Consider the following 27,693-nt stretch of genomic DNA (forward strand, 5'->3'; position numbering starts at 1 on the left):
CGCCGGCCGAGCGGCTACCTAAACACGCCGCTCACGGTGGTCGCAGCCGGGCTGTCGAAGTGGCTCGACATATACAGCGGCGTTTTGATGGTTAGGGTTCTGCTCAGTTGGTTCCCTAACATTCCATGGGATCGTCAGCCATTGTCCGCCATTAGAGACCTTTGTGACCCTTACCTGAATCTCTTCAGGAACATAATCCCTCCTGTTTTCGACACCCTCGACGTGAGCCCTTTGATCGCTTTCGCTGTTTTGGGAACTCTAGGTTCGATTCTCAACAACAGCAGAGGGTATTAAAGATTGATTCTTCTGGGTTTGAGCAATGTAAGCTTATAGATCATACCAGGTTTTGATCTTTTGTTATACTTTGCTTCTGTGCCATAGAGTAATTATGTATCAAAACTGGAAATTTTCGATTGTTAAAGATTGCTTTTTTGCAGATGAGATGATAGCTGAAATGCATATGGCATTGGCCATTTGGCCCTGCATGAATTTGGTTCTGATTTATACAATTAGAACTTGGAAATGGCTGTGAATTCATTATGGTTTTATAAATTCAGTGGGCTATGGTTTCTGGTAGGTCATAAATTGGGTAATGGTTACAGAAAGAACTGAAAAAACCTCTTGGAATTGAAGATATGTAATCTGCATCATATGAAATGGTCATGGAAACTGTTACGGTCCCGGGTTATGGATCTTATGGGTCTGAGGGATAGAGATTCGATAGGTGTTTGGATGGATTTGGTCGGGATTTTTCTTCTTACGACCTATGATTGCTGTAATTTAGGCTCAGAAGAGGAAACCTAATAACCTCTTGAGACTAGAGACTAGAGTGCTCAAAGACTGAATTGGATTTAAGGAAATAAACTATCCAAGTCCTCCGACTACAAAGGAACAGAATACGAAGTGGAAAGAAAAACATAAAAGAAACTTCTTGCCACCTCATTTCTTAGGTGTCACTTTAGTGGGTTGCTAACATTAACAAAATACGCTTGTCCTCAAGCGGGCTCCGGATACTTGGTACAAAAGTGCGAAGCATCTGTCCATGACGCATCATTGAGGGTTCGGATTTCGGTAATAGCATTCAATGAAAAATCTGGATATGGTACATCCTCATTCTTAGCTGAAGTTGGATCTCATCTGCGATATCGATCCAGAAAAGCTTTTTGCATTGACGTCTGCGAACAAAAACTTGATCACAATTAAAGCAAAGACCATTTTTTCTCCGTTCTTCCATCTTCTCTCTACTCAGTTTTTTAATCGAACGGTTTTGGCGAATCTCCATAACCGTAGTAGGTTTTCGGGTATCGTCGAAACTTGCAGGTTGTGAAAACAACTTACGCTCATAAAGCCTCGACATACTCATTGCAGTAACCAAATCCCGGGGTTGATGAAGCTCCACTTCAACTGTTATTGCTTCATGTAGCCACTGGTATAAAGTTGTACCTTCTGAAATTGGGTTGCCAGGCCAAGATACCAAAACTTCAAACTTGTTTTGTTTATCTTCTACGGAACTCAGTTGCCTGAGTTTCGCCAATTCCCCTAGTTTGTTGCTGCGGATAGGGGGACCAAACCGAAGATTGCATTGATGCGAAAATTCTTCCAAGTCGTATCTGATACATCATCCAACATCTGCATGTACCATAGTTGAGCTATTCCTTCTAAATGATAAGAAGCTAAGCTCACCTTTTCTTCGTCTGCCATTGATTGATGTCTGAAAAAATGCTCACAACGGTTTAACCACGGCAAAGGGTCTTCTAGCCCATTGAAGCGAGGGAAATCCAGTTTGGTAAATTTTGGTACAACCAAATTTCCTCCGGACTTCTCAGACCGTGACGCACCAACAATTCCTTTATCCTTGTTTGTTCTTTGATGGCTTTCCGGTGATGAAGAAGAAATTCCTTTCTTGGCAGATTCCAATTCAAGAGACATTGCCTCCAATTTGGCATGTAGTTGATCGACTTTCTCATTTAGCGATTGGTTTGCCTTCTTCTGCTCAGAGACGATTAAGTGAAAAAGTTTATTGAGTTGGTTTTGGATAGAATCGCCCATAATGACAGGCTCTGATACCAATCTGTTATGGGTCTGAGAGATAGAGGTTCGATAGATGTTTTGGTAATTTGGTTGGGATTTTTCTTCTTACAACCTATGATTGCTGTAATTTAAGCTCGGAAAAGGTAACCTAATAACCTCTTGGGATTAGAGTGCTCAAAGACTGGATTGGATTTTCAAAGTATCCTTTTTCATTCATTTCTTAGCATTTAAAAGTACACAAACGTAAACTGCCAGCTCTTCTTAGGTGTCACTTTAGTGGGTTGCTAAAAGAAACCGCTTTTCTTTCGGTCCCATATCCTAGTTTTTATGGTAATAATGAAAGTTTGGTTCCCACTTGGAAAAAAAGGTTGAAACTTTTATTGCCATATGAATTGATGGCAATGAGATACAAATTGGGTTTTTGTGCAATCTCTCCCTCTTGCAGTGCTTTGTATATAACGATGGCATAATGTACAATGTCCTTGGAGAGCAGACCATGTCTATATGTTATTTCTGTACCATTTTCTCTAATCTCTTCTTGCTTCTTCAATGCCTCCCTCTGGACATATCAGCTTTCCCGACGATGGCTCGGGCTTAGCTCCTCTCGGTTTCAAAATTTTCGGATCGGGAACAGCAAGAGACTCTGAATACTCTGGCTCTTGGATGTTGGTATATATAGTTCATGACTTGGCCGTAGAGCCATTGCTTTGATCATGTGGTGTGAGTAGAGAAGGGAGGTCTCTGATTCGGACGCCGTTTCCCCAGAAGGAAGCGAGGCATAGACCCATTATGGCCATGGCGACCACAGAGCAAGCCGGAGGGACGGCTTGGCTGCTCCCGAGGAACTGAGTTGCTAGCAGCCCGGCTAGTGTCGAGCTCTGCATTCCCGTGCACAGGGATATCGTCCGGCTAACTTCTTCCTCTTGCCTGTCCATGAATATATTCAGCAAAACGTTAGAAAAAACAGATTTTTCTACATGAGAAGTCGTCCTGCTCTGCCTTTGGATCTTCATTCATCGGTGTTTATTGAATGTGTAAGAACGAGACTGATGTTATGCTACCTTAAGGCAGGAATCTTTGTGACCCAGTATCCCGAAACGAATGCCACAGCGTGAAATACCAACACCGGGAGAATCAGTCTCAGCCCTTCTGCAGAAAGAATCCGACTTTGGTTTATCGCAAGTGGGCTACCGATGCACAATGAAGTGCATACCATAGCCACGAATGGCATCACAGGTCGTAGCCAAGCGACCACGGGCTTGGCGTATGTGTTTAGCACGAGGCCAAGACTGACTGGAACAAGCACAACCTGCAGTAAGAAAACAGACTTCAATCTCAGACCGAACACAGACTTCAATCTCAGACCGAATAACGAATCCCTGCTAAATGTTATTGATACCTGTAGAATGGATTTGGACATGGCGATTGCATCGACGGGAACGACAGATCCGATCAAGAGGCCGCTCAGAAGAGGAGTGAACAAGACAGAGGCAATGGTAGAACAGCTGGTGAGAAGAATGCTCAAGGCCACGTCTCCCTTGCCAAGGAAACTCGCGTAGCTAGACAACTGAGCTCCCGCGACACAAGACATGAGCACAAAGCCCGCGTAGAATGTCCGAGACATCCCGAAGGCATTTGCAACTAAAACCCCGAGAAGCGGTTTGAGGAAGTATTGAGCAACAAACCCGACAGAGAGAGGAACCGATCTGGAAGCAGATGATGAAACAGATATTCAAGGGTTAAAAAACGACAGTGCTGATCAAGATCTGAGAAGAAAAAAGGTGGTTCACCTTTTCAAGGCGAGAGCGAAATCGTGGATCGAAAGCTGGATTCCGATGGATAACATAATCCCTCCAAGAGCAGGAGCATACAATTCTTTAGATACCCTGAAAAAAATGTCATCTGAAATCACGCATGAATCTCGTTGCTTTATACAGTATCTGACTTGAAAACAGAGCAAGGAAGCTGTAAAGAAGAGAAACCAAGCAAAGCTCAAAACTTTCTCGTTAAATCGACATGCGCATACATAGATATATACATATATATAGACGTATATGTATATGCATTTATTTACACCTGCAGTTAAATCAACAATTCAATTTTTTCTAGGGTTAGAATCAAACTTAGAGAGAGAGAGATGACGAACCAAGTGAAAGTAGCAGGGTAGGAGAGAGCGGCGATGGCGGTGGCGGCGACGACGAAAGGAAGCAACGCGGACAAAACCTGAGACGGATCCGACCTCGCCGGAGCACCGGCGTCTCCACCGAACGAAAGCAACGAGACGTTGCCTTCTCTCCAATGCAACCCGACCCTCCCAATAAACGGCGTCGCCGAGCTCGCCACCGCGAATTTCGATCCGCTGATTCTCCGCCGTCGCCGGAAATCCAAGCAGCTACTGAACGGAGAAGTGCAGATAGAAACGGAAGAAGACGAAAAAGAAGAAGAAGAAGAAGATGGATACGAAGACGGACAATGGAAGCTCCGGGATTTGGCGGCAAGACGGGAACTGGAAAGCGCGGGTTTGGGTAAAGTCGGCGGTGGCAGAGACAGAGACGCTATCAAAGCCATTTATTCTCAGAGCTAAGTTTCCGACGGAGACTACAGCGGAGGAAGCGGAACAGCCGGCGTGAACTCCGGCGACGGAGGGAAGAAGAAGAAGAACACGAAGAGGGTGAGGTGGGAAACGAAAGAGGAAGTGATAATTAAAAAAGTGATTAAATTTGAATTTATAAATAAAGGATGATTGTTAAGAGATAGGTAATGTGAAATCAACGGCTGAGATTGTTGACACGTGTACGACTGCGATTTGTTTCGCGACAGAGTTCTTTTTTTTTGTGTCGAGTTCTACTTGAAGTCTGAGTTCTCTCGTTCATATCGTAGCTCCAATCAATGATGTAAATTTGTAATAATAGTTATTATTTTTTTTCATAATATGATGAAAATATTGAATATTCGATGGAAATGGATATTCTTGAAAATAAAATTCCAAAACGAATTCAAGAGTGCCAGTAATTGAATTGGATTCTCTGTCGTTTTCCGAAATACGTTACTAATTCCTGTGTTTTGGAAGTTAGGAGATTTTTGTCTGTGTTTGCATGATAAACTGCACATATATATATATATATATATATATATATAAAGAAATGATAAGATTAAGCTCTATATAGATGTTTCCTTAATCAATTCGTGGAAGAAATCTAGATCTATGTTTTTGTAACAAAATATGTCTTAAATTCAGAGATTAATATCATGTATAAATTCAGAAATAATTTTTAAAGAAATTAAAGAAAAAACCTCTTAAATAGATAAAAAAAAATTAGATTGAATGCTTATGAATTTGTTCAGTTAATTTATTTATAGGAGAATAAAAACAATACCAAAAGAAATAAATATAAATATATTAGATTAAGATAAATCTTAGTCAACCTAAAACTTTACAAAACAAAGTCATAAATACGTTGGATTTTGATTTAGGAAATGATTTGAATGCAATTTTGAATTGAGCGTGGATGTCATACTAATAAAAAAAATCACATGAATGATAATAACTACTTCGCAAAATTACATTATATCTCTCTTTAAAGACTTCCAAAAAAAATAGATAACTTCTCAATTTATCATAACTTTTTAATTTAAACAACATTATAAAATCCGAAGATCTTTGTTTTTGATATTATTATTATTATTATTATTATTATTATTATTATTAAATTGGCCGAAAAAACTTGACAACCAAATTGATATTTGGTATGCATTCAAACGGACTGTTATCTTAGGATTATCTTAGGGTGGACGTTTCGTTATTCAGTTTGAAATTTTAGTAGTTTGATTCGGAAATGGTTGATTCGGTATTTTAAAATTTATATCAAATTAGTACCGTATTTTATTCGGTTAGGTTCAATCGATTTCGGTACGGTACGGTTCGGTTTCGGTTTTTGTTAAAAAAAATTTAGATTTTTTTTTTTAAAAAATTGGTTTTTCGAAAATTTTATAGTTTGATTCGGTTCAGTTTGGTTTTGAAAATTTTGATTCTATAAAAAATATATTGTTTGAGAATTTTGAATATTATAATTCTAAAAAAATATCGAAATTTTCAATTCGATATTATTAGATTTTGGAGAAACCAACCGAAACAACTCCTTTAGGGTATTTTACTAAAATGATCCACTTAGGTCATATGAATTTCACGGGTACACTACTAAAAAAAGTATTTTTTTAAACATTTTTATACCACTTTTTCAATGAAAAAAGTCCGACATATCCTTACTGTCATATTTTTTACGACCTTTATTGCAATTAAAAATAACTAGTATAAGACTAAAATAAGAAGTATTTATAATCATGATAGAAAGTGACAAAAACAACGTAGTTATTTTTCAAATTTGACCGATGAATTTTTTACCCCCTCATGATTGATTTTTTTTAGATAAACAAATTATACGGATTTATTAAGGGTAGTATGGTCTTTTTAATAAAAATTTAATGCATTATGTTTTTGGTAGTGTAACCATGAAATTCGTGCGAACAGAATTCGTGCCGGTGTTACATTACACGACGAAACGGCCTGCCGTTTTCTAATTAAACGCTTGGACTGCGCCTCAACCTCAGACATAAGCAAGAGCCCACACTCGAAGAATTGATTTCGTCGTCCTTCCGCCTTCGTAAAATGCAGAGGCGGTTTCTTTCGTCCTTCCCCGCCGGCGCCGGCGGAGGCAAAACCCTAAATCACCGGAGATGGTGTGCTAAGCAGGTGAAGAAATCTAACTTCCAAGATACCATTGATGAAGTTCGTACTTGCATCGATTCGTCGGACTTCGTCGCCGTCTCGCTGCAGAACACCGGTTCGTACGCCGCCGCATGGCACCGTGTCTCCGCCTTGGACACGCCCGAGACAGCTTACATGAAGGCAAAGTACGCCGCCGAGCGCTACCAGATTTTCCAGTTCGCGCTCTGTCCTTTCACGATTCGCGGTTCCAGACTCACAGTTCAGCCGTACGGCATTTGAATTCCTCACTTCCGCGATCTGAGTTTTACACCAAGTTCTTTTTTTTAAGGGTTGGGTTTACGTCTGTGTTTTTTAGGTATAACTTCCATTTGTTTCCTCGGGACGAATTGAAGTTAGGGATGCCCTCTTACAGCTTCTCTTGTCAAGCTTCTCGTTTGACGGCCATGGCGAGAGAAGGGTTTGATTTCAACACCTGCATTTACGAAGGTGAATTTCGAGCTCCCTCACCTTGTTTCGGCGTTCCTTTCTGATATTCGTTTGGTTTTCTGATTAAATTTATTGAATTTGAAGCAAGAATAGTATTCAAAGCGAGTTCCTTTCTTAGCCGTTGAGACAAATATATGTTTCTTTTCCTACTGAAGTTGTCTTAATGGTTAAGGGCATTGAGTTCAATGCCTGAACATGAGAAGACCGCTTTGTGACTACTGATTTTGCATGATGTGGCTTCTCTAGATCGATATTCTTGGTATTATTTTTTGTTTGCTTCTGTATCTGGTGTGGTGTTGTTACATAGCTGCTAGATAAGACATGATTTCTTATTTTTGTTTAATTGATCTCTCTACAGGAATATCATATTTGTCCAGAGCACAAGAGTCAGCTTCAAAATTCATCTCGGGGAATCCGGTATTAGCAGATCCTGTTACAGAGCCTTTTTCTCCATCCACTGTAGCTGATACAGTTTTCGTAGGAAGGGTTAGATCACGTGTCACAAGTTGGAAACAGACTTGTACGGATTCGAGCTCAAAGATAGATGGTGCACTTGGGACTGTTGGCCATTTCGAATCACTATTTTTCCTTTGATTCTCTAGTTTTTTTTCTCTTACTTTATTTGTTTGTTAATGCTAGAGCCTTTGGTGAAATCTCTAAGGAGACTGGTCTTGGGAGGTGAGGAGCATGGTTCAAGGCCATGTTTGACCATTGACGTCTGCAGTGAGCGTCAAGTGCAACTTATCCTAGAGGTAAGACTAGCACAACCGATTTACATTTGGTGGCAAGATGGAATTGGTGGTCTTGATGAGAGTTAGGTAACCATCTTGGGTTTGCTTCGAAATTTTCTCCACAGATGTTGGCTGAGTTCTCTGATGACATTGTCCCTCTACTAATCCCTGGAAAGGGAAGAGGAACGCAAGCAGTTCGTGCTGTCCTTACGAGTTCAGAGGAGGACAAGGAACTTTTTAAGGTAAGGGGTATCAACTATATGCTTTCGTAGCTTTAAGTCTAGTGTCACACTGAATGATGAAAGCACTCGTTTATCTTTTAAATTTCCTTCGGCCATATGTCTTGTATAGAAGGAGCTTCGTGATCTTGAAAGTGAACAAAATAGGCGAGTTCGTGGCTTTCGAGAGGTGGTCGAGTTGATTTCTACTTCAAGGAAACCTGTTGTGTCCCAGAATTCCCTTAATGGTGTATCTCAAATTCCATTTTCTTGGTTTGCATAAAATAATACTTTCCTCTTTTTCCTGAGCAATAATCTTAACATTCATTCAACCATTTGCAGATTTTACTTTCATTCATGCCAAGTTCCTAGCTCCTCTACCTTCAAATGTGGACGAGTTCAATAGTTCACTGAGCTCAGCTTTTCCCAACATTGTAGATCTCAGTCAGTTGATGAAAGAAATTAGTCCCCTGCGAAATATAACTAATGTATCTGCAGCTATGTCCTGCATGAATCGGTTCTATGCACCTGTGGATGTGGAAGTCGCAAATCAAGGTCAGTCTCTACTTTTTAATGTCATTCTTATTCCCAGATGCAGCGCTTCTCTTTTCTTGGTCTGCATTTCTCATACACTTGTAAGCTTTCTCATGAATTTCTAAAGACGGGACTTTCATCATATTCGGGTCAATATATATTGGCTCATCCAACTTTTTTATTTGCCTTATCTTATTAGGTTCTCCAGTTAAACTAGCTGAAGACCATCAGATCCATGGGCAAAACTCATTGATGATATCTCTGTTGTTTGCAAAACTATGTATGGTACTGAAAGCAGAACCAGCTACCATACAATCAAGTGACAATTTCCAAGCTTTTGGTTCTGATGAGTATGCAAATACCATTGACCCATGCAGTGGTAACCCAAGCGATGAAAATGTCAGAATATGGTCAAGGAACAGTCGGAGAGTAAAGTCTGAAAATTTGGTGTTCTTATGGGGGTTAGGGAAAAAGATGAGTGCCGCAGTGCTGAAGAATGTCCTTCAGAAGTTACACCCTGTTTTTGCTGAAGAGTTTGATGTTAAGTTCATAGATAAAAGCTGTGCAATTGTCGTATTCTGGAATCCGGGTTTTTCAGAGACATTTCTGAACGCAGTCACTAACGGAGAGCAACTCAGTGATACCTTAAAGGAGATGGTTGCGGAAGGGCTAAGAGCAACAGGTTATGATACTTTCAAAAGAGCATGCAGATTAGGCTTCTGGGAATCCGATTTGGCAGATGCTTTGGACAAAGCATTAGAATCTGCTGATGCTGAAGCGGATTCTGAAACAGAGGCATCAGAGATAGACAGGACAAGAGAGTTGATGATCAACTTTGATGAACTATGAATAAGTTGAACACTCGAACAGCTCTTTGAGAGTAGAAGTTTCTTCCATTACCGAAACCAATATATATGCCTTCGAAACCATTATTTTCTACCAGCTCAAGATCTTGTGCAACAAATTGTTTCGCAAATTTTGTCACTATTGTGTCAGCCGACGCTTCTTTCATTCGTCAAGTTCTCGTGCAACAAAATGACCGCAGAATCATCCTGGATTCGGAAAAAGTCCTTCACAAGCTCTACATTTTGTTGTTCTGCTGCATTTTAGAGTTTACAGATATTTGGTGGAAATTGAGATTCTCTCCTATTGTAACTCCCTATTATAGAGCTTTGAGAATACAGCTTCAGAAGATCTCACTGAGTTATATGTACGATTGGAAGTACATGGAATGAAAGAAAACTCAGAGTTTTACAAGTTATTGATTCATGACATTCATATTTCTTTTGTTTTCTCTATATGCTGTTTGGAGCAAGCCAAATTAAATAGTAGCAGATTTGCTTATGACTCTTGAGATGATTCCTCCAAGTTCCTCACCGCAATCCTCTTGTACGTGATGGCCAGCCTGTTAAGGCAAGACCAGTTCAGTTAGCTGTCATGTTACATTGTTGCAGGGGTGTTTTGATATGTTTCAGATTTGCAGGTATGGCATAAAGGTAAGAGAAGAAGCCGGTACCATTGGGACTTGGACGAGTTTGTGTCCTGAACTCTTGCAGAACTCTTCGACTCCATCATAGCTCAGCCACCTGTCACGCTGTCCCCAGCAAACGGTGACAGGGATCTTCCAATCTTTGTCCATCAGTGATGTCTTCATCTCTTCCACATAGCTCTGTCAGGTGAAATACTATTACAAAAATGTAATCTTTCTTCCAAAATCGATTGAAAAACTCTTTGTTTTGACAGGTTTGATCTGGTGGATGGGAAAGCAGTGCTTACGAACCTTTAGCTCCCTCTTCATGGCCCTGCTAATGGCGTTAAGAGCAAAGCCAGAAGAACCAGACATGAGATAAGGTCTGCGGTAAACCATTGCGTCATCTTCTTTCATCTTGTAAGGACCACAGCTCGTCAAAGGTTTGTCACTAGCTCTCAGGGGGTCCTATTTGTTTCATAAAACCAAATTATCCACTTAGACAATGACTAATTCATTCTCAGGGACAAAGAAGAAACATTGGTAAAACCTTACCTGCGAGAAAATCTCTCCAAGCAGAAAGTTGCTGAATACAGACAATGTAGATGGAAGATTGGCATGTTTGGCTGTGAGCTGAAACCACAAATAAAACATCTGGGTTACTGCTCAGCAACAAGACGATTTCAGAATAAAATATCCAATCAGATGTTAAAGATTGTGGTTAGTTTTTTGGCGGAATTCCGTCGGTCCTTACAGGAGGATTCACTAGTATCAGATCCTTGATCTTCTCTTGACGGTTTCTTACGTATTTTACCACAACAGGTGAGAAGTATCCCTGAGAAGATCACATAAGAACATGTATTGCTGTGGAAGATCTGGAAACAGCAAAGCTAATTTAACCAGAGAAGAAGCATTGGTACCTGGACAACGAGTGAGACCTTACCGGTGGATACCTCATCAATGAATGACTCCAGTGATGATACATACTCTACAAGCCATGGAAGAAGGTAAACTTATTCTACTGAATCTGGAAACTTTCTTGGTTTCGATCCTCAGACAAGAGATAATGCAGTTTTAGAAGATGGTACCGCTCAAAGTATAGTCAAATCCATAGCCAGGCTGAGGCTTATCCGAAAACCCAAATCCTGTAAAAAAAAATGGGTCAACAAACAAGCTGGTTTGGCATAGGGTCAACATGGAAGCTTTCGGAAAAGAGACGGCTACCTAGCCAATCAAAAGCAATGGCACGGTAGTTCTTTGAAAGTACTGGAAGAACTTTCCGGTAAGAGAATGCCTAGTTGTTGTGAAGTTCTCGCATTTGTACGTTATCTATCCAATGAGGAGGCGTGGAAGGAAAGGGAAATCATGTAAAAGACTTACCTGGGATGGGAGGCCATGGATCAGTATGACAGGAAAACTGTCTTGATTCCCGGTTTCTACGCAGAACCATCTATGTCAAGAAAAACCATAGAGCCTAAAACATTTACTGCATTATTACAGACACTGGGGCGGTAATATCTGATCCGAAAGTTATGATTTTTTTTTTGCAGGCTGTGTTACCGGAAAAGATCATCAGAAGCCTGAGCACCAGCTCCCATGGCTAGCCCGAATATCGGGTCTTTGGCTTTTTCACCGGATCCACCAACTCGGTGAGCTTTAATCTGAAATTGCAAAACTATGACACGCTCATGGAACTATTTGAAGGATCTGCTTACAGAAGAATGCAAATGGAGGAACCCTTTCGATTCACCATTTTCCCTTGCTCGAACCATATGTCAGCCGGGCTCGGCTCATCTGAATACTTCCCTGATGAAGAAAAAAACTTCATATTCACGCCCCGGAAAAAGAAAAAGAAAAGGAAAAAGAGAAGATTTTTCTTTCTTGTGGATAGAACTTGATGCTTCTGTACCTCCGCCGAAAGAGAAGCCATCTCCAGCAGAGACAGGAGCATCAATAAGATAATCCTGAAGAAGAAGAAGAAGAAAAGATTGAATATATTAGTGTTCACTATTTAAGGTTGGAGAGGTGATGGAGAGATACGTCTTGGCTGTTTGATTTGCAGACAAATCTGAGATGTTTTCCAATTGAGCATTTAGAGACAGGAGGAGGAGGCGCGAAAGCTGATGATGGAGGAAGAACTCGACGAGGAGGAAGAGTGTGGAAGAAGTTAGGGTTCTTAATCTGAACCCCCATTTCCATTCTCTGCACAGAGAGAGAGAGAGAGGAAGAAGAAAGAAGAGTGGTGGTTAAAACCGTTGCTTACAGAGCACAGATAGGATATTTTTTTTGGTTTCTGTGGTTCAGCTCTGCACGCTGATGATTTACCATGCGTGCCGTTTTTTAATCCTGAGAACGTCAAACATTCTTTGTTCGTGTGTTTCGCGCTCATCATGCGTGCCGTCTGTCTGCCAAGAACACGCTTCGTATTTCGTCAACAATGAACGAGCAAATGAAACGTTCACACATCCACTGAATATGCCAATACTAAGAATCTCCATTGATGCAAAATCTTCAGTTCTAATTGAAATAACGATTATTTTATTTGTCCATTATTATAACACCACAACACTGAATATCCTTTCATTTTATATTACGATAATTTTCGATAATTTTTCTATAAATATTTATTTGTAAATTTTACAGGGACATAAATCATAGCCATAAAACCATCTTGGGATACCGAAGTTTAACTTCGATTAAGTATACATATGTTCTTATCTCGAGTTTAAATCCTAACGTTAGAAAGGATATTTATCTGGATTTCTCCACTTCTCTAGAGAGATATAGTTGAATCAAAAGTTCGATAAATTTACGTTATCAAATAAACATCCGTAATATTACGTTTTTTTTAGTAATATGACGTTTTTATAGGATTTTTCCGATCAAAATATGATTTGAAATATATATATTAACAATCTTGAAACTTGGAGAAATATCGTTTCTAAAACGGACAAGTTGCAGATACATTACATTACAGAGAAGAACACTTTGATTTTTTTTTTTTTTTTTTTTTTTTTTTTTTTTTTTTTTTTTTTTGGCGGTGGGTTCATCTACTTGACGTAGTAAGGAAGGTCAAGGACATACAAAAGGAAATAAGCCCAAGTGACACCGGAGATTCCACCGAAGAAGAAACCTCCGGTGAACTTAGCCCATCCCTCCGCCGTCTGGAGCTGGTCGGGGTTCTTCTTCCGGCCGGTCAGCGTCAAGCTCGGCGCCGTCGAGGGCTCTCCCTCCTTGAACGAGGCGATACCGTAGATCGTGAGGCAGATGCTCAGGATCACGACCAGCCCTGCAGCCGCGAGCGACCCAGCTCCTCCCGCGTACGGCGTGTTCCTGAGCGGACCGGCCTTCACGAACGGACCCACCAGGAAGAAGCCATGGGCCAGACCCACTTCTATGCCGCGGAGGAGAGGGTTGACGGCGGTTCGGTAGGCCGGCAGGTTGGAGAGGTACCATGCGATCAGAGGGCTCGATGTCACCGGAGTTTCCAGGCTTCCGATGAATGGGTCGCCGTTGATCGGTTGGATCACTTGGAATGTCGGCTACAAGAAATGGGTCATCGCCATTATACAAAGTTGTGGTTATATAGATCTACTTGTATATATTTGGAATGACAAAAGAGAATAACATGGTCATGACAGTGATGATGAAGATGATGAACCTTGTCGGATTGAACGGCTTTGACGGTGAAGGAAGAGGATCTTTTGGCCGGAGAAACGCCGAAAGGAGAGCCGGAGATTCCCTTGGGGACGGCGAGCCGTCTCGCCGTAAAGGCTGAGGAGAAGCTGCTCCTGAGTTGACTCGCCATTGGAGATGCACTTGCTGCCATTTTTTGTTTATTTTTTTTTATTAAAATAATCGAAAATGAGAAGTGAAGAAGAGAGGAGGAGAAGAAGTAGATGAAGAAGATAATAAACAGAGGTGAGAGCCTTGAGATTTTGTAGATGCTGAGCTGGCACGACAGAGGATCTAAGCTTGTGACGATAGACTTCACTTGTGGTTGTCAGAGAGATTGTGTGTTTGGTCTCTTTGATTTTCATTGGTTGTTATCTTATCCCCTTTATTTTCCCCCTTTTTTTTCTTTTTTTTTTCTTGTTGAAGCCTCTGGATAAGATAGAGGCTTAGCCTCAGCCGTAAATAACAGAAAACCAACATGTATAAACGTTTTCCTGCTCTCTCTGCCCTGTTTCTCTCTTATTTTCTCACTTTCTCGCCATCCAAACAGCATTTTCCCGAGACTCGAGATGAAGAACTCTCCTTGTTTGCTTCTGGTTTCTTGAATATCTCTGATAGACAGTCATGGAGACGGTATCGTTCTTGCCTGATCTTGAAATGACACGGATGAGTGTAGTTAAAGATGGCTGTGGTAGCACACTTAACTCACGAAGATGTTGACGAACATGAACTTCATAGATTTGATTTCCGACGAAAAGGGCAGTAAACAGTTTCTTGTTTTCTCAAACCGGGGGATGCGAAGAAACAGAATACACGTAACGATATACGATTTCAGAACAAGAAATCCGACGCAAATGAAAAAAGAATCGGCTTAAACGCTATCAGCTAGAATAAGTGTCTGATTTTCTAAAGGGTCTCAAGAGTCTGTTCAGACAAACACAGAGGAACTGAAGTTCACCATTTACGTGCTTGTCTTGAAAGGCAGAGAACAGATGATGATGGGGAAGGATGATGCCACTGCTTTCCACAAGAGATGAATGATGTTTCGATCACGGCCATTGCCTTTCTCCAACGTACAAATCTTTAACCCGGAGACAAACCCTAAGAGAAAAGCTGCTTCAGAGAAGAAAGAGGCTTGACATGACACTGCACACAAATGCAGTCCGAGGAAGATATAAATCTCAGTAACATTCCATTATAAACTTAACTGATGGAGCACAAACTGGTAAGAAGGAAGAACACAAAACGAAAAGGGCATGAATTCTTGGTAGAGGTGAGAACACGGATTCTGGTGAATCTGTATATCTTTATCAGGGACGTGTCGAAATATCTCCATGTATGAAGAAATGGATTGATAGAAAGAGGAAGATCATACATACACTTTGGTTAGGGTGAGAAAGGCCTGGAATCAGTTTTGGCACTCCTCGCTGATTCAGTTCCGTCACCAGTCGTCTGTTCATCACCCGCCATTTGCGTGGCCATCGCATTTTCAGAACCCGAACCCGAAGAACCATTTTCGGTTGAAGATCGTTGGCTGAGACTGTTGGTTGAAGGCTTCACCTTCTTCCTTCGGTACATATGCACAAGAGGAGGCAGAAGCTCTTCTTGAATTGCCTGGAACAGGAAGCAATGGAACAAAAAGGCAACTAAGCATTGCAAATGCACAGCACTCTGAAAGGCTCAAAATACCGAAAAATCGAAACGTAATCCATTAAACGCTAACTCTTATCATATTTCTGTGTATAAATAGTGTTAATTCACAGAACCAGAAGCAGCTGAGGGAAGTGTAATCATACCAACCAGCCATCTTTCCCTCTAACTCCACCTTTGATGTAATATGCCTCCTGGAAACCATTCTCCACGAGCAATTCAGCCACTTTCGAGGAGTTACCATCAAAACTGCCTTCCACATCAAAAACCAACGCCAAAATAAACCAATAAAAAGATTTCCATGAACACCCATCTCCTTATTCAAGCTCAGATTCTAATGGGGATCTAATCAAAGCAACAGATTTGATCAGTGCTGAGTTAAAGGTTGAAGCTTTTTGTTATCCTTACTTGTCAAGAACACAGACGACAGTGTTTTCCGGATCGGAGAAGCTTCTCTTCACCTTCTCCAAGAACCCTAACTCGTCTTCTTCACTGTACGGAACCTGAACTGTGCTCTTACCCAGAAGCTTCAGATTCGGAGACGATAACGACGCCAGTGCCTTCTCGTCTCTGATATCCAGAAGCTGTGAACTGGGTAGCTTCTTGAGCTTTCGAAATGCGTTCATGGCGGAGATGGGCTTGAACTTGCTCAAGTAGTACTTTGCCACAGGTACCACCACAAGCCAGACGAAAGTACATCCAGCAACGAAAAACGGGTACCTGTTGATGAAATCATCAATGGAAACCAAAATCGACTCCAAATCGATCTTCCCGGAAACTTCCTCGGACACAGACATAGCCGATTCGGAAGCGAGGCATGGGGAAGCGATGACAAGTTCAGAAACAACGACAGAGAGATGGGTTTTGGCTAAAAGCTGCAACGAAGTTGAAAAGTTTCGAGATTTCGACTTTATTTCGAGGGAAGAGAAGTGAATTTGATCGAAACCTGGAACTTGAGATTTGGGTTTGGGAAGAAATTTGCAGAGGTTTAGCGGAAGAGACGTCATGACGACGACGATGAAAGCAAGCGACGACGAGTGGAGGAGCAAAACAGGATAAAAGAAATATATATATACACACACATTTATAATTTCATTTTGAGATAAAATAAAACAAATTTCAATGTACTTTCTATATTATTTTTACACAAATCCAACAAATGTCGAAAACTTTCAACGACCCTTATCTCAAGTCTCTCTTTCTCTATTTATATCGATCTACTTTGACAAAAAAAACCCATCACTGGAAACTTTGTACAAACCACTTTTGCACAGACAGGACATACAACAAACAATCTGATCCAACTGCCCGAAGGAAAAATCAATCTAAGGAGATGAGTTCTGCTCGTTGTCTGAAGAAGAAGAAGAAGAAGAAGTAGGAGGTCTTCGTCCACAGAGACCAGGAAGCGGCTGTGGCAACATCGGATTAACTGGAACAGGGAACTTATGAGCAGAACTAACCATGGTCCGCTCATTTATCATTCCCACTTCTTTGCATACTCTGTCCAGAATTCCCAAGAAATCTCTTACCACCATGAATATTCTGAATGGGTGTGCCTCTTCTTTCGCCGAGTTCCCATGGAAGTACTCTGTGATCTCTTTCACCAAAGAAAGCGCCACACTTTCTTGAGCTTGTACCCTTATGATCTCCTCCTCTGCCCTTTTCAGGAATGTGTTCATCGATTCTGAAAATCTCCGACTGGTTTCGTCTGAGCCCATCATGTGGATTGCCTCGTTGATCTTGGCTATGCCTTGAGAGAGCTTGGAGACATCCCCGCTCAGTACTTCCGAGTCCATTGCAGCGGCTTTCTTGACATTACCGAGCTCTGAACTGAGACCAGAGACTACTTGTAGGCCGAGCTTCCTGCATTTACTGTCATCGGTTTGGCTAGTGCCTGATCGACGTGTTCCTTCTGATCGGATTATCTCCTGTACGACGAAATGCAAAAGTGTTGTTTTCCCGTCTGCGCCTTTGACATCTACCAGCTTGAGGAGAGTGTCGAGCTTGAATGCATGGGCGTCACCCCGGTTTGTCCCAACGTTCATTCTGTTTCCAGTCATGAGGACTGCTTCTAGAAGCTTGAAGAACATCCTGCTGTTTCTGAGTTCCTCACAAGCAGCCTATGAAAAAAAATCGAAACATGCAATAAGACACCATGACCTGATACAAATACAGAGCAGATAGAAGAAACTCTGATGTATATATATACCTCAAGAGTCTCGAAGGATCTTTTCAGGTATTCAACCTCGGAATCAAAGTTAGCTATGTAAAGCATTGCCTCGACCCTTTTGAAGGCAAAAGGCACATCTAGTACTGCCTTGAGAAATTTCTCGGCATGGCCAAGCTTGATAGGTGAATCGTCCTTATACTCCTTTAACTTGCGTTCTTCCTCTTTTGTCGGTGCCATCCTCAGCAAACTCTCGAGAAGCTCAGTTCCAATCGTGTCAGCAGAGCCTGCAGATGATCCAACCATGAGATTACATCATCAAAATTCTACCAATATTAGCCAAAATGACTATGGCCTCGTAAAGGTGGAAGCTTTAGGAAATTCATCATCGATCAAACCTCAAACTACTCCACCCAAGTGGAGAATTTGCAGATATTCACATTCAGGAGGATCAAACAAGAAAGACGAAACCCATGAATGTAACAGCAATAATTTACCTTCAACAAGAGCTTCACAAACTTCTTCTATTGTGACGTTAAGTGCCCGGAGAAGGATTGCAATGTTCTGAGCCTTCTTGGGGTCCAGAACTCGGTTCTCTTGGTTCGGGGAAGGAAGAACAGTTCTTGGGGTTATCTGATTTGGTTTCGGATCTGGTGTCTTTGCCACAAACAGTGTCTCGATCATCTCCTCGTTCAATCTGCAATCGACAACCTCATGTCTTGAAAATGAAGGAAAACAGTAAGACAGACAAACATAATCAAGTTCTAAGAGCTCACTTGAAAGAACTTGATCGAAGATGATCCCAGACCATCTCACGATCAGAACTTGCTCTCACTTTATCCCAATGTAAAGCCTTTAGCTTCGGTTTAGAAGTTTCCTCCATGGGTTCACTTGCACTGGAACTCTCTGGAGGAAGAACACTTGAAGAAGCGATTGATACGTTTTGGTTTTGGATCACAAAAGGCCGTGAAGGAGGTGTAAGGAGCGGCGGACGGGAGATCGGCTGCTCCGGGAGAGTGGGCGGATTCCGTCGTGCCCATGATGGCAATGGCGGAGGTGGTGGCGGCGGCGGCGCTCGTGGAGCTTCAATTGCCGGCGGTTTTGGCGGTAGAGACTGTAGGGTTTGAGTTGAAATGTTCGAGATCCTCGGAGATGCATCTACACTATGGCTAAAATCTCTCTCCGGAGAAGACGGCAGTGATGATGACGACGGAGACTGCAGATTCCGGTTGGGAAATCCGGCTGGTGATTTTGGAGCAACTCTTTCCGGTGAAGAACATACAGAGGAAGGAGAAGACAGTAAAGGAGAACGCAATGCTTCTGAACTTTTCATGAAACCTAGTTCCGGCGAAGTAGCAGCGGGGGAAAGTAACTGAGATTTCAAACCTTGTCGGAGATTGTTCACAAAACCCGGCGATGGCTCCGGAGATTTCTGGAAGTTTCTACTCGGTGACGTAGAAGCAGAGGAATGCGAGGGAGATCGCACGAAAGCGTCCGGTGTTTCATTTGGCTGTCTCTCCGGCGATGTAGAGGCAGAGGACATCGTCGGAGATCGAGAACTTCGGTCGGAGTCGTGGAAAGCTCTGGGAGATTCATCGTTGTTCTTGTCCAGTGATCTGTCTGGTGAAGTTGTTGCCGAAGAAACTGTCGGAGATCTCGCGATTTGAGCCAAAGCTTCATCGGATTTCTTCACTGGACCAAGCTCCGGCGACAAGGAAGCCAGAGACAGAGACGGCGACCTCACAAATCGAAAATCCGGAACCTGCAAGATCCTCGCCGGAGACGAATCAAAGCTCCCCGGAGAATTCTGAACCGGCTCAGGCACGGCGGCTTCTGGAGGCTTCGATTCCGATCGCCTGTGGCGCGGACTCATCGGTGGAGAGATGCTGATAAAAGTCGATCTCGCCGGTGAACCTGAGCTTGACGACGAGCTCGACCTAGGGTTTTGTTTAGGAACCGCCGCGAACGCGCTCCGGGACTCGGATCCGATCCGGCTCAAAGTCTCGCGACCGCTCGCTGATCCTCTTGGAGAATAGAACTCTTCCTCTTCCTCTTCTCCGATTGAACCAACCTCCGGATTCAGCCGGAAACTCCGTTTCACGAGCGGAGGAAGGGGCTGAAGATCTGGGGATTCCAGCTTCCTCGAGACCGACCCAGCATTGCTCCGATTACTGCCTGTTGATTGATCTTCCACTGCTCGAGAATTCGCCAAAGTTCCCAGGTAAAGGAACTCGGAGCTAGTGCTCGTCGACGCTGCTCGAAGCTTACTACTTCTAGCCTCCGCATTGCGTCGCTGCGCAGGCGGCGGCGGCGGAGGGTACACTCGGCGGCTACTGTCGGAGGTGTGTGTCTTGCTATCGTCGGCGTAGCTACGATTCTGATCTCTCCTTCTCCAGTAGAGTAGCGCGAGAACCACGGCAACGGCGGCGGCGGAAATCACGGCGGAGATGGCAGCGATCAGGAGCTTCCGAGAACTAGGCGGAGATTTAGACGGGTGAGGGAGGATGAGAGAGGAGATATTGGCTGGGAAGGAAGCAAAAGACGCCGGAGACGGTGGTGGAGGAGGTGAAGGGTACGACGGGAAGAACGGTGAGTCATTAGGGTTCGACGGAGATGTGGTGGAAGAAAACGGGAGCTTCGGAACCGGCGGAGGAGGAGACGGAGACGGAGACGGCGGAGGAGAGTCGACGGGGAAGAAGGGCTGGGGGAGGACGCGGCGGAAGCCGCCGGCGAGCACCGAAGGAGAGAAAGAGAAGAAGTTCAAGAAGAAGAAGAAGAAGAAGAAGGAACTGAGCATTGTGTGAGTTCGTCTTCTTCTTCTTCCCTTTGATTCACGTCCCACACTCCAATCAGATATCTGATTAAGGTTTCCTTTTTCGTCTAAAAACGATCTGATTCCTATTTTCCCAGGAAAATCCGCCGAGAAAAGGCGAGAAAACTTTTGAAGGATGGTGGATCCAGCTAAGATTCTGCTGGTGATTGTCGATCTTCACTCTCTCCGACTTTTTTTTTTCGATTCAGATTTTTTTTTAATCTAAGCGAGTGATAGTGAGAGAGTGTGAGCGCGTAAAGTAGTAGAGAGAGAAAGTGGGTTATTATTCTCTTACGTAGTAGGGCCCACCATATGACCATGACCAATAATATATTGCTACGTGTACAGTTGCGTATTACTCAGTTCGAGTTCTCTCGTAGTGCGCACGCACATTGTTTTTTCTTCCTTGGGAAAAATACCCATTAATACATGTTCTTTTGTTCATATAAATAACCGACAAAATAAAAATATTTTTATTCTAGATTTGTAGATTAATCGATTTGATTTAAATAGTCATTATTATCTGTTTTTTGGGCTCGCATTGATTATTTAAACAGTCATTATTAGCGAATTAAAATGTTTTTTCACTTTAATAATTTTTAAGTATAAATAAGTAAAGGTTATGGTTAGAGGTTGGTGAGTGCAATGGGAAACCATTTTAATTTACCGACAGTAATTTGTTTTCAATGTGAAGAAAGTCAATATAAACGGTTGGTCCATGTTTTTATGTGGAAAACTATATATAATTTGCATTTAATAACACATTATTGTTTTCATAAAAAAAAAATCAATACACCAACACAAAACTACCACAAAAAAATGAATAAATCTGAATCCTAACTACAGGTAAATATTTTGAATTTCTTTCTATTTTTGGATACGATTTTTTGTTTTAAAATTTTATCAATGCCATTTTTATATTTATTTTTTAGTTTTGTTTTGAATTTTTTAAATATTGATTTTTAAAAACTATTTGTTGTATTTTTATTTAGATTTAAAAATATAATAAAATAACTCTCAAATAAAATATATCTAGATATTATTCTGTTAATTTTATTTATTTAAGATACATAAGTTTAAATATCATTTGACAAATCGTGTAAATATCGGTAAAAATGATGTCATAAAGGAATGTAATTATAAAATTTGAGGAGTGGAGTAGAATATAATTGGTCACGTGCTATATGAACATTTAGCCACCGACACTCACAAAATTCGATATTTACTTTGCCATTTCAATTAAATAAATCTGACCGAAGAAAGTACACCTCCCAATCTTTTTTTTTTCTTACGAATATTTTTATTTTCATTGTTTTGTTGCAAAATTTTAATTTATCAATAATATTTTTTTTTTCAAAAATAGTGATGGAGAAATTTATACACAAGACACATTTAAGTATAGATAGGGACCAGTGCGAGTCTAAGATTCGTCGCTATCATTTTTTTGGGATGAAAATACGTAGATACATATATATATATATATATATATATATCATTTCTAATAACATTGGGAAAATCTATAAAATTTATCCCTTAATTAAAAAAATATACTGATTTTAAATTCTTCTACTAAACACAATTTTTTTTACTTAAATTTAAATAAAACCATTGTAAAAATTCGATATAAACTTATTTTGTATTGAATAATAATGCAGAATATTTTTTTTTAGTTTTGAACATATCCGTATAAAAAACTTCTTACTTTTTTATTAGATTCAAGGATTTCAATAATCTATTTTATTGTAAGATACACAAATCTTATGAAAATATTTTTTTTTGAAAGTCTATATTCCAATATTTGGATCTTTTTTACCTTAACATAAATTTATGAACGCAAATAACAGTGACATACAAGTTAGAGGTACATATTGAAATTAAACGTTGTTATTTTTGCAATAAAATATTGTTTTTATATTCTTTTTCGTGTTTTTAATTTTTTTTTTCTTCAATAGCTAAATAAGTGGAAGTCTTGAACAATTTTGCACTAAGAAATAAAATAGAAAATCTACCACCGGCAAGAAAGGTGAGATAAATGGTGGATCTACCAAATATATATATATATATATATAGTTATATAGATATAGAGAGAGAGCATATATATATACACACACCCTTTACTTATGCCTTTTTTTTATCCCACTATCCAAGCCCTCTTAACGAAATAAATTTAGATATTGTTACAATTATTTCAACACATTGATGAAAATAGCGACAAAAAGAAGAATAGAAACATCATGATCCCATGCCAAATTATGGACCGTTTTTGTAATCATTTTTTACTTAATATTTAATTAACACAAGGTTGACGAGATATATTCGTTGGTGGCACAATCATTATTTTAAAAACAATTCTTGCATGTGGCCACTACCATGCTCGATCTTACAACTTACGGGTAACTTCCTATTTTTGTCAGCATTCGATTATTTTAAACAAAATAAATAAAAATTAACACATATATATATATATATAATTATTACATAATAATTGTGCTGTATTTTTATTTAATTTTTGTTTCGTTTAATGCACCGGCATTATTCGCCCGAAATTGAGCAAAGCATAGAAGTTCGAGATTCCGTGGAACTTCTGACACATTCATTAAAGTATCCATTGTGTGTTTTTTTTAAATTCAAAATTCATTAATCACTATTTCTAATTTAATTTTATAATAAACTTTGTAATTACATCACATTGCTTGTAGCAAATTCAAAGATGTGCATTTGAAGATTGGTTTCCTATATTTTAAAGAATTATATTCACTCCTAATGTCTCTGACTTTTATTTGAATTCTATATCTATCTAAAATTTCGAAATTAATTTAATCATATGTGGTTGTGATTTATTTCGTGAAAACTATTCAAAATGAAATTATTTTACGGTTCTTTGATAGCTTTTTATGGAATGGTATTATGAATTTATGGTAATTTGGTCAAAAAAAAATTGTGCAAAAAATTTCATTTACTAAAAATATAAACGAACAAACAAATTCGAAAGCCCAATTGGTATTTTAATGTCATAGAGCCCATTATTATAAAACTACATATATGGGCCACTAGCCCAAATGATCCGGAAAGTAAATATACAATATTTTATTAATTTTGGAAAATACATTTTAATATCTAATTTAGGCTCTATTATATACGATATATATAGTGCTCAATTTGCTATAAAATATTATAATATTTGATACTTTTCATCGTCCAATACTCCAAATAAAATATCCAAGGTGAAATGATAGTGTAAACTTATAGGCTTATAGCAATATACGTATACATTAAAAACAATATCCAAATTCTTTTACCATTTTTTTATCAATAAATCATGTAATGTTCATAGTTCATTAGTTTTGGTATATTACGTCAATTAATTTAATTGAAAAATAGATATGCAAAATTGAGGTGTTAAAACGTGAAAAACAACATTTGAATATCAAAATATGTAATGGAAAAAAGATCGTATATTAAAAATATATGTATCCCTTTAAATACTTTATTCGTCTCAAGCCAAATATCAAAATTTTAAATAAACATTCAGTATTTTTTTATTTGTGTGATATATCAACTAGAGGTGGACGATTTGTTGTTCGATTCGGGTCAGAAAGAGTTCGGTTCGGTTCTTTTTGTTTTACAAAAATAGGTATCAATCGATTTGATTTCGGTTTAGTTCGGTTTCGATTTTTATTTTAAAAAATTTGATCTTAAAAATATTTGGTTTTTAAGATTTTTTTAAATTTTAGTTCGGTTTCAAAAAACTTGTTTTTTTTCAAAATTAATAATATTCGAAAATTTGGACGGTTTGGATCGGAAAAAATATCAAATTTTTTTTCCGGTATGGTTAAGCGAAACGCCCACCCTAATATCGACTGAGTCATTTCCATTGAAAATTAGAGATGTAAAATCAAGGTATTGAAACATATAAAAAATGCACACATTTTAATATAAAATTATGCAATGGAGATTCAGTTTTAATATCAAAATATTTTTATCCTTAATTGTTTCTTGGTCTCAAGACAAACATTAAAAAAAAATTAAAACTAGAATATTTAAGATTTTCTTCTCTTTTTGCCAAAAAAACTATATTTTATCATTATCTAGTTACATTTAATCATACTCGTTCATATTTTATCGAGAATAATTTTATATTCGGCCAATTTAACAAAAGTAATAATAATAAGAAAAAATCGCATATAAATATTAGGATTTTTACAAAATTTTCATATAAATATCTGAACTATAAAACTTCTATATAAATAGATGAAATTTTCAAAATTTCTACATAAATATATAAACTTTTGAAAATCTCCAGATGAAATCAAAATCTATTAACGACGTTTAATATATAAGATAATCCGTCAAAAAAAATAATGACTTAACATTTGAACACACGTTAGCGAATATTATTTTATTTGGAAGATTTTCACAATTTTGAATATTTTTGTAAAAGTTTTAAAAAATTCAAATATTTACATTAGATTTTTATAGTTTAAATATTTATTTGAAAATTTTGTAAAAATTCAAATATTTAAATGATTTTTTAATAATAATAAGAAGAAGAAGAATCATAATGATATTAAGATAATAAAGAAAAAGAGAGAGCATCCGAACAACATATAATCCTCGTACGCAAAAATGTGAAGCACAAAAAAAAAAGGTCATTTTCTGTCTGAAATGGAAAAACTCATTAGTTCTTCAGACGAAGAAACGAAAAGCTACAACCTGAAATCAAGATGTGACCATTGATGGATTTACTCATCATCATCATCATCATCATCATCATGACCAGCTCCAGCTCCAGAGTTCAATGCCTTCAATCTCTCGATCAACCTCTCTTTCCTCTCCTCGTACGTCAGTTTCTTCAAATTGTACCTGTTTCAACCCCAATCCAAATCCCACAATCACCAACACGCACAAACTGTATACACACACATATATATATATATATATGATGGGTATTCTCTGTTTTTACCTCTTGTGTTCTGTAGGAGCAGACTTCTCAGATTTCTTCAGTGTCGGGTCTGCACGTATAGCCGCATGTACCTTTTTGTACATCGCCTCCAAGTTATCGGCTTCGATCCCTTTCTTCACGTACCCGCTGAAGTGAGTTTGGTACTTCTCCGGTTCATCTTCCGTCAACACCTGAATGCATAATAATACCCCACATGAGAGAGCTTTCACGATCTTTTCAAGAAACCCGGAATTTCGTTTCTTGCAAAAAAAAAAAAAAAAAAAAAATTTTTCCAAAAAACGACCTTCATGTAGTTTGCAACATGGCCGCCGAAGATGTAGTTCCGGTGGGTTTCGGGATCAAGTTGTTTGTTTTCTTTGTTGAAACCCGCAAATCGTTTTTCACTGTGTGGAATGTCAAGTCCTCCATCCAATGCACCCTGTAATCGAGAAGCACAGCAAGAAGATATATATCATATTGTTTGTTCACTCGTATTGAACACAAAGACGAACAAAAAGATACATCGACCATTACATACCTTGAGTGCTCCAAAGACACGGTTACCCGTTGTGGTTCTTATAAGTCCGACATCAAGAAGAGCACGGAATGGTCTCCTGGTATCGGTTGGTTCCACCGAGAAATCCTCACCAGTTGCCTGATGAAAGTAAGCGTAAGTTTAAAGCTTGAATCTTTTAAAAGCCAAAGATGAAACCACGAGTTTCCTCCATCAAGAATATAGCGAATACCTCGACATTGCCCTCATACTCAGAGTCCATTTCCAACATCTTGAGCACACGTCGAGCCAAGAGAAGGCCAGTGCAGTAAGCTGGTTAACCCAAAACACTTTCTTTTAAGAAAACCCAGCACCTAACATGTAATGTAACATCTAAAATTTCAAAAAGAAACAACGAAACAGAGGTTTAATTCAAATACCTGCAGCGTAATTGGTAAGACCAACTTCGAGACCATAACGAGGCAGCTCATGTGCATAAGCAGCAGCAAGAACAACATCACCAGCTATGGTTGCAGATACAATTTGTGCAACAATGTCTTTGTTGGTCTTTAAGATGAGTCAAGGAGAAAATCAATATGAAATTCAACTTTCAGTAATTATATACAACGGTGACTGTGAAAATATTACACAAAAGCCTTGGTCCAAATTATAGCTAGTCTCCCTAAAAAACCAATTAGCCATACTCCTATAAACCACTTAATATGTAATTACTCGTAAGCATTAGAAACTGAAAACTATCAAAGCATATATGACATCCCTTCAGCCAGATGATCAGAGCATCAATTAAATTATGCTAAATTGCACCATTATAAGCTTAACTAATGAATAACTCAAGAGGGCAGTAATATGCCGTGGGACAGGATACGAATCTAACAACAAACCGATACTTCGGAGTGTTGTACTTGTTCTTATCTTGGTTGATCAGACGGATCCTCGCCCGGTAATCAGTCTTACCATCTACAGATCATAAAAGGCGTTACAAAATTCGATAAGAGACCGAAAACTCGAGCAAATACAGCAATGGTGGGAAAGGAACAGAGGAACAATACCTCGCCTTCTCTTGTACTTCACTTGGTACCTCTTGAAGTAAGCCTTCGACTTCTGGGCCTTAACGAACACCTAAAACAGAAGAAATCACAGAAGAAATCGTCAAACTTTATTAGCTTGTAATGAAACTCAGAAAGATTTAGAGGTAATTCCTGCATCTGAACATGAAAACCCAAAAAGAAATTTCTGGTCTTTCGACATTTAAGCAAAACCCAGATGGAAAATCTTACACATTCTACAGAGTTCTATGTAGTAACTCGAGATATATTCACGAAAACAACAAAAATGGGGTAATTCAGCATAAAACCGCAACCCTTTACGAATCTCAAGCACATTTTAATGGCAGAAAACCAGGTTAATGTAGGAAGATCCATGAACACAAACAAACAAAAACTCGACAATCTCTTGATTAAACATAAATAAACAACCAAAAAATCCATCGGAACAAAGCTTCAACGATGGCATTCAACGAACAAGAGATTGAGGAAAAAGAAAGGTGCTGCAGAAGAAATTTACATGAAATGAACATCAAATGCAGCTTTTTCGCGACGAAAATGAGAGGAAAATCAAGGAAAAGCCATTGGCGAATACGAAGGAAGGGATTTACCATTGGTGATTCTAAGCGGCTGAAGACGATGGATGAGTGGGAGGAGGGAGGGAGACTACTAAGCAAAACCCTAGGGCTATCAGAT

At 39.4% G+C, this 27,693-nt stretch overlaps 7 protein-coding genes across 7 annotated transcripts; 1 reads left to right on the forward strand and 6 right to left on the reverse strand.

Moving 5' to 3' along the window:
- Positions 1-2,386: 2,386 nt before the first annotated feature.
- On the reverse strand, positions 2,387-4,599 carry LOC104808812 (probable sodium/metabolite cotransporter BASS3, chloroplastic). The gene is made up of 5 exons (XM_010534625.2): positions 4,178-4,599; positions 3,822-3,917; positions 3,431-3,737; positions 3,093-3,340; positions 2,387-2,958 (listed from the first exon to the last, which is right to left on the reverse strand). Exons 1-5 carry the CDS (start codon positions 4,597-4,599, stop codon positions 2,712-2,714), a joined length of 1,320 nt encoding a protein of 439 aa, XP_010532927.1. The 3' UTR covers positions 2,387-2,711.
- Positions 4,600-6,654: 2,055 nt separating this feature from the next.
- On the forward strand, positions 6,655-9,987 carry LOC104808814 (poly(A)-specific ribonuclease PARN-like). The gene is made up of 8 exons (XM_010534627.2): positions 6,655-7,023; positions 7,113-7,243; positions 7,602-7,790; positions 7,883-7,995; positions 8,100-8,216; positions 8,326-8,440; positions 8,535-8,747; positions 8,926-9,987. The coding sequence occupies exons 1-8, from the start codon at positions 6,698-6,700 to the stop codon at positions 9,573-9,575; spliced, it is 1,854 nt and encodes a 617-aa protein (XP_010532929.1). The 5' UTR covers positions 6,655-6,697; the 3' UTR covers positions 9,576-9,987.
- LOC104808813 (haloalkane dehalogenase) lies at positions 9,912-12,588 on the reverse strand. Its single transcript, XM_010534626.2, has 13 exons — positions 12,235-12,588; positions 12,104-12,158; positions 11,945-12,000; positions 11,755-11,855; positions 11,575-11,644; positions 11,419-11,488; positions 11,283-11,339; positions 11,115-11,182; positions 10,949-11,029; positions 10,750-10,827; positions 10,507-10,662; positions 10,243-10,395; positions 9,912-10,131 (listed from the first exon to the last, which is right to left on the reverse strand). Exons 1-13 carry the CDS (start codon positions 12,391-12,393, stop codon positions 10,048-10,050), a joined length of 1,188 nt encoding a protein of 395 aa, XP_010532928.1. The 5' UTR covers positions 12,394-12,588; the 3' UTR covers positions 9,912-10,047.
- A 519-nt stretch (positions 12,589-13,107) lies between these two features.
- Positions 13,108-14,082, reverse strand: LOC104808816 (photosystem I reaction center subunit XI, chloroplastic). Its single transcript, XM_010534628.2, has 2 exons — positions 13,856-14,082; positions 13,108-13,736 (listed from the first exon to the last, which is right to left on the reverse strand). The coding sequence occupies exons 1-2, from the start codon at positions 14,021-14,023 to the stop codon at positions 13,245-13,247; spliced, it is 660 nt and encodes a 219-aa protein (XP_010532930.1). The 5' UTR covers positions 14,024-14,082; the 3' UTR covers positions 13,108-13,244.
- Positions 14,083-14,591: 509 nt separating this feature from the next.
- LOC104808817 (rhodanese-like domain-containing protein 4A, chloroplastic) lies at positions 14,592-16,579 on the reverse strand. The gene is made up of 4 exons (XM_010534629.2): positions 15,928-16,579; positions 15,666-15,768; positions 15,249-15,483; positions 14,592-15,015 (listed from the first exon to the last, which is right to left on the reverse strand). The coding sequence occupies exons 1-3, from the start codon at positions 16,524-16,526 to the stop codon at positions 15,256-15,258; spliced, it is 930 nt and encodes a 309-aa protein (XP_010532931.1). The 5' UTR covers positions 16,527-16,579; the 3' UTR covers positions 14,592-15,015; positions 15,249-15,255.
- Positions 16,580-16,629: 50 nt separating this feature from the next.
- Positions 16,630-20,757, reverse strand: LOC104808818 (formin-like protein 1). Its single transcript, XM_010534630.1, has 4 exons — positions 18,463-20,757; positions 18,184-18,383; positions 17,729-17,973; positions 16,630-17,639 (listed from the first exon to the last, which is right to left on the reverse strand). Exons 1-4 carry the CDS (start codon positions 20,481-20,483, stop codon positions 16,845-16,847), a joined length of 3,261 nt encoding a protein of 1,086 aa, XP_010532932.1. The 5' UTR covers positions 20,484-20,757; the 3' UTR covers positions 16,630-16,844.
- A 4,300-nt stretch (positions 20,758-25,057) lies between these two features.
- LOC104808820 (60S ribosomal protein L5-2) lies at positions 25,058-27,678 on the reverse strand. Its single transcript, XM_010534631.1, has 9 exons — positions 27,609-27,678; positions 27,004-27,073; positions 26,820-26,911; positions 26,374-26,500; positions 26,187-26,266; positions 25,979-26,095; positions 25,745-25,879; positions 25,462-25,631; positions 25,058-25,361 (listed from the first exon to the last, which is right to left on the reverse strand). Exons 1-9 carry the CDS (start codon positions 27,609-27,611, stop codon positions 25,241-25,243), a joined length of 915 nt encoding a protein of 304 aa, XP_010532933.1. The 5' UTR covers positions 27,612-27,678; the 3' UTR covers positions 25,058-25,240.
- Between the last annotated feature and the right edge of the window lie 15 nt (positions 27,679-27,693).

Source organism: Tarenaya hassleriana, unplaced genomic scaffold (assembly GCF_000463585.1).
Source record: "Tarenaya hassleriana unplaced genomic scaffold, ASM46358v1 Cleome15, whole genome shotgun sequence".
NCBI lineage: Eukaryota > Viridiplantae > Streptophyta > Magnoliopsida > Brassicales > Cleomaceae > Tarenaya > Tarenaya hassleriana.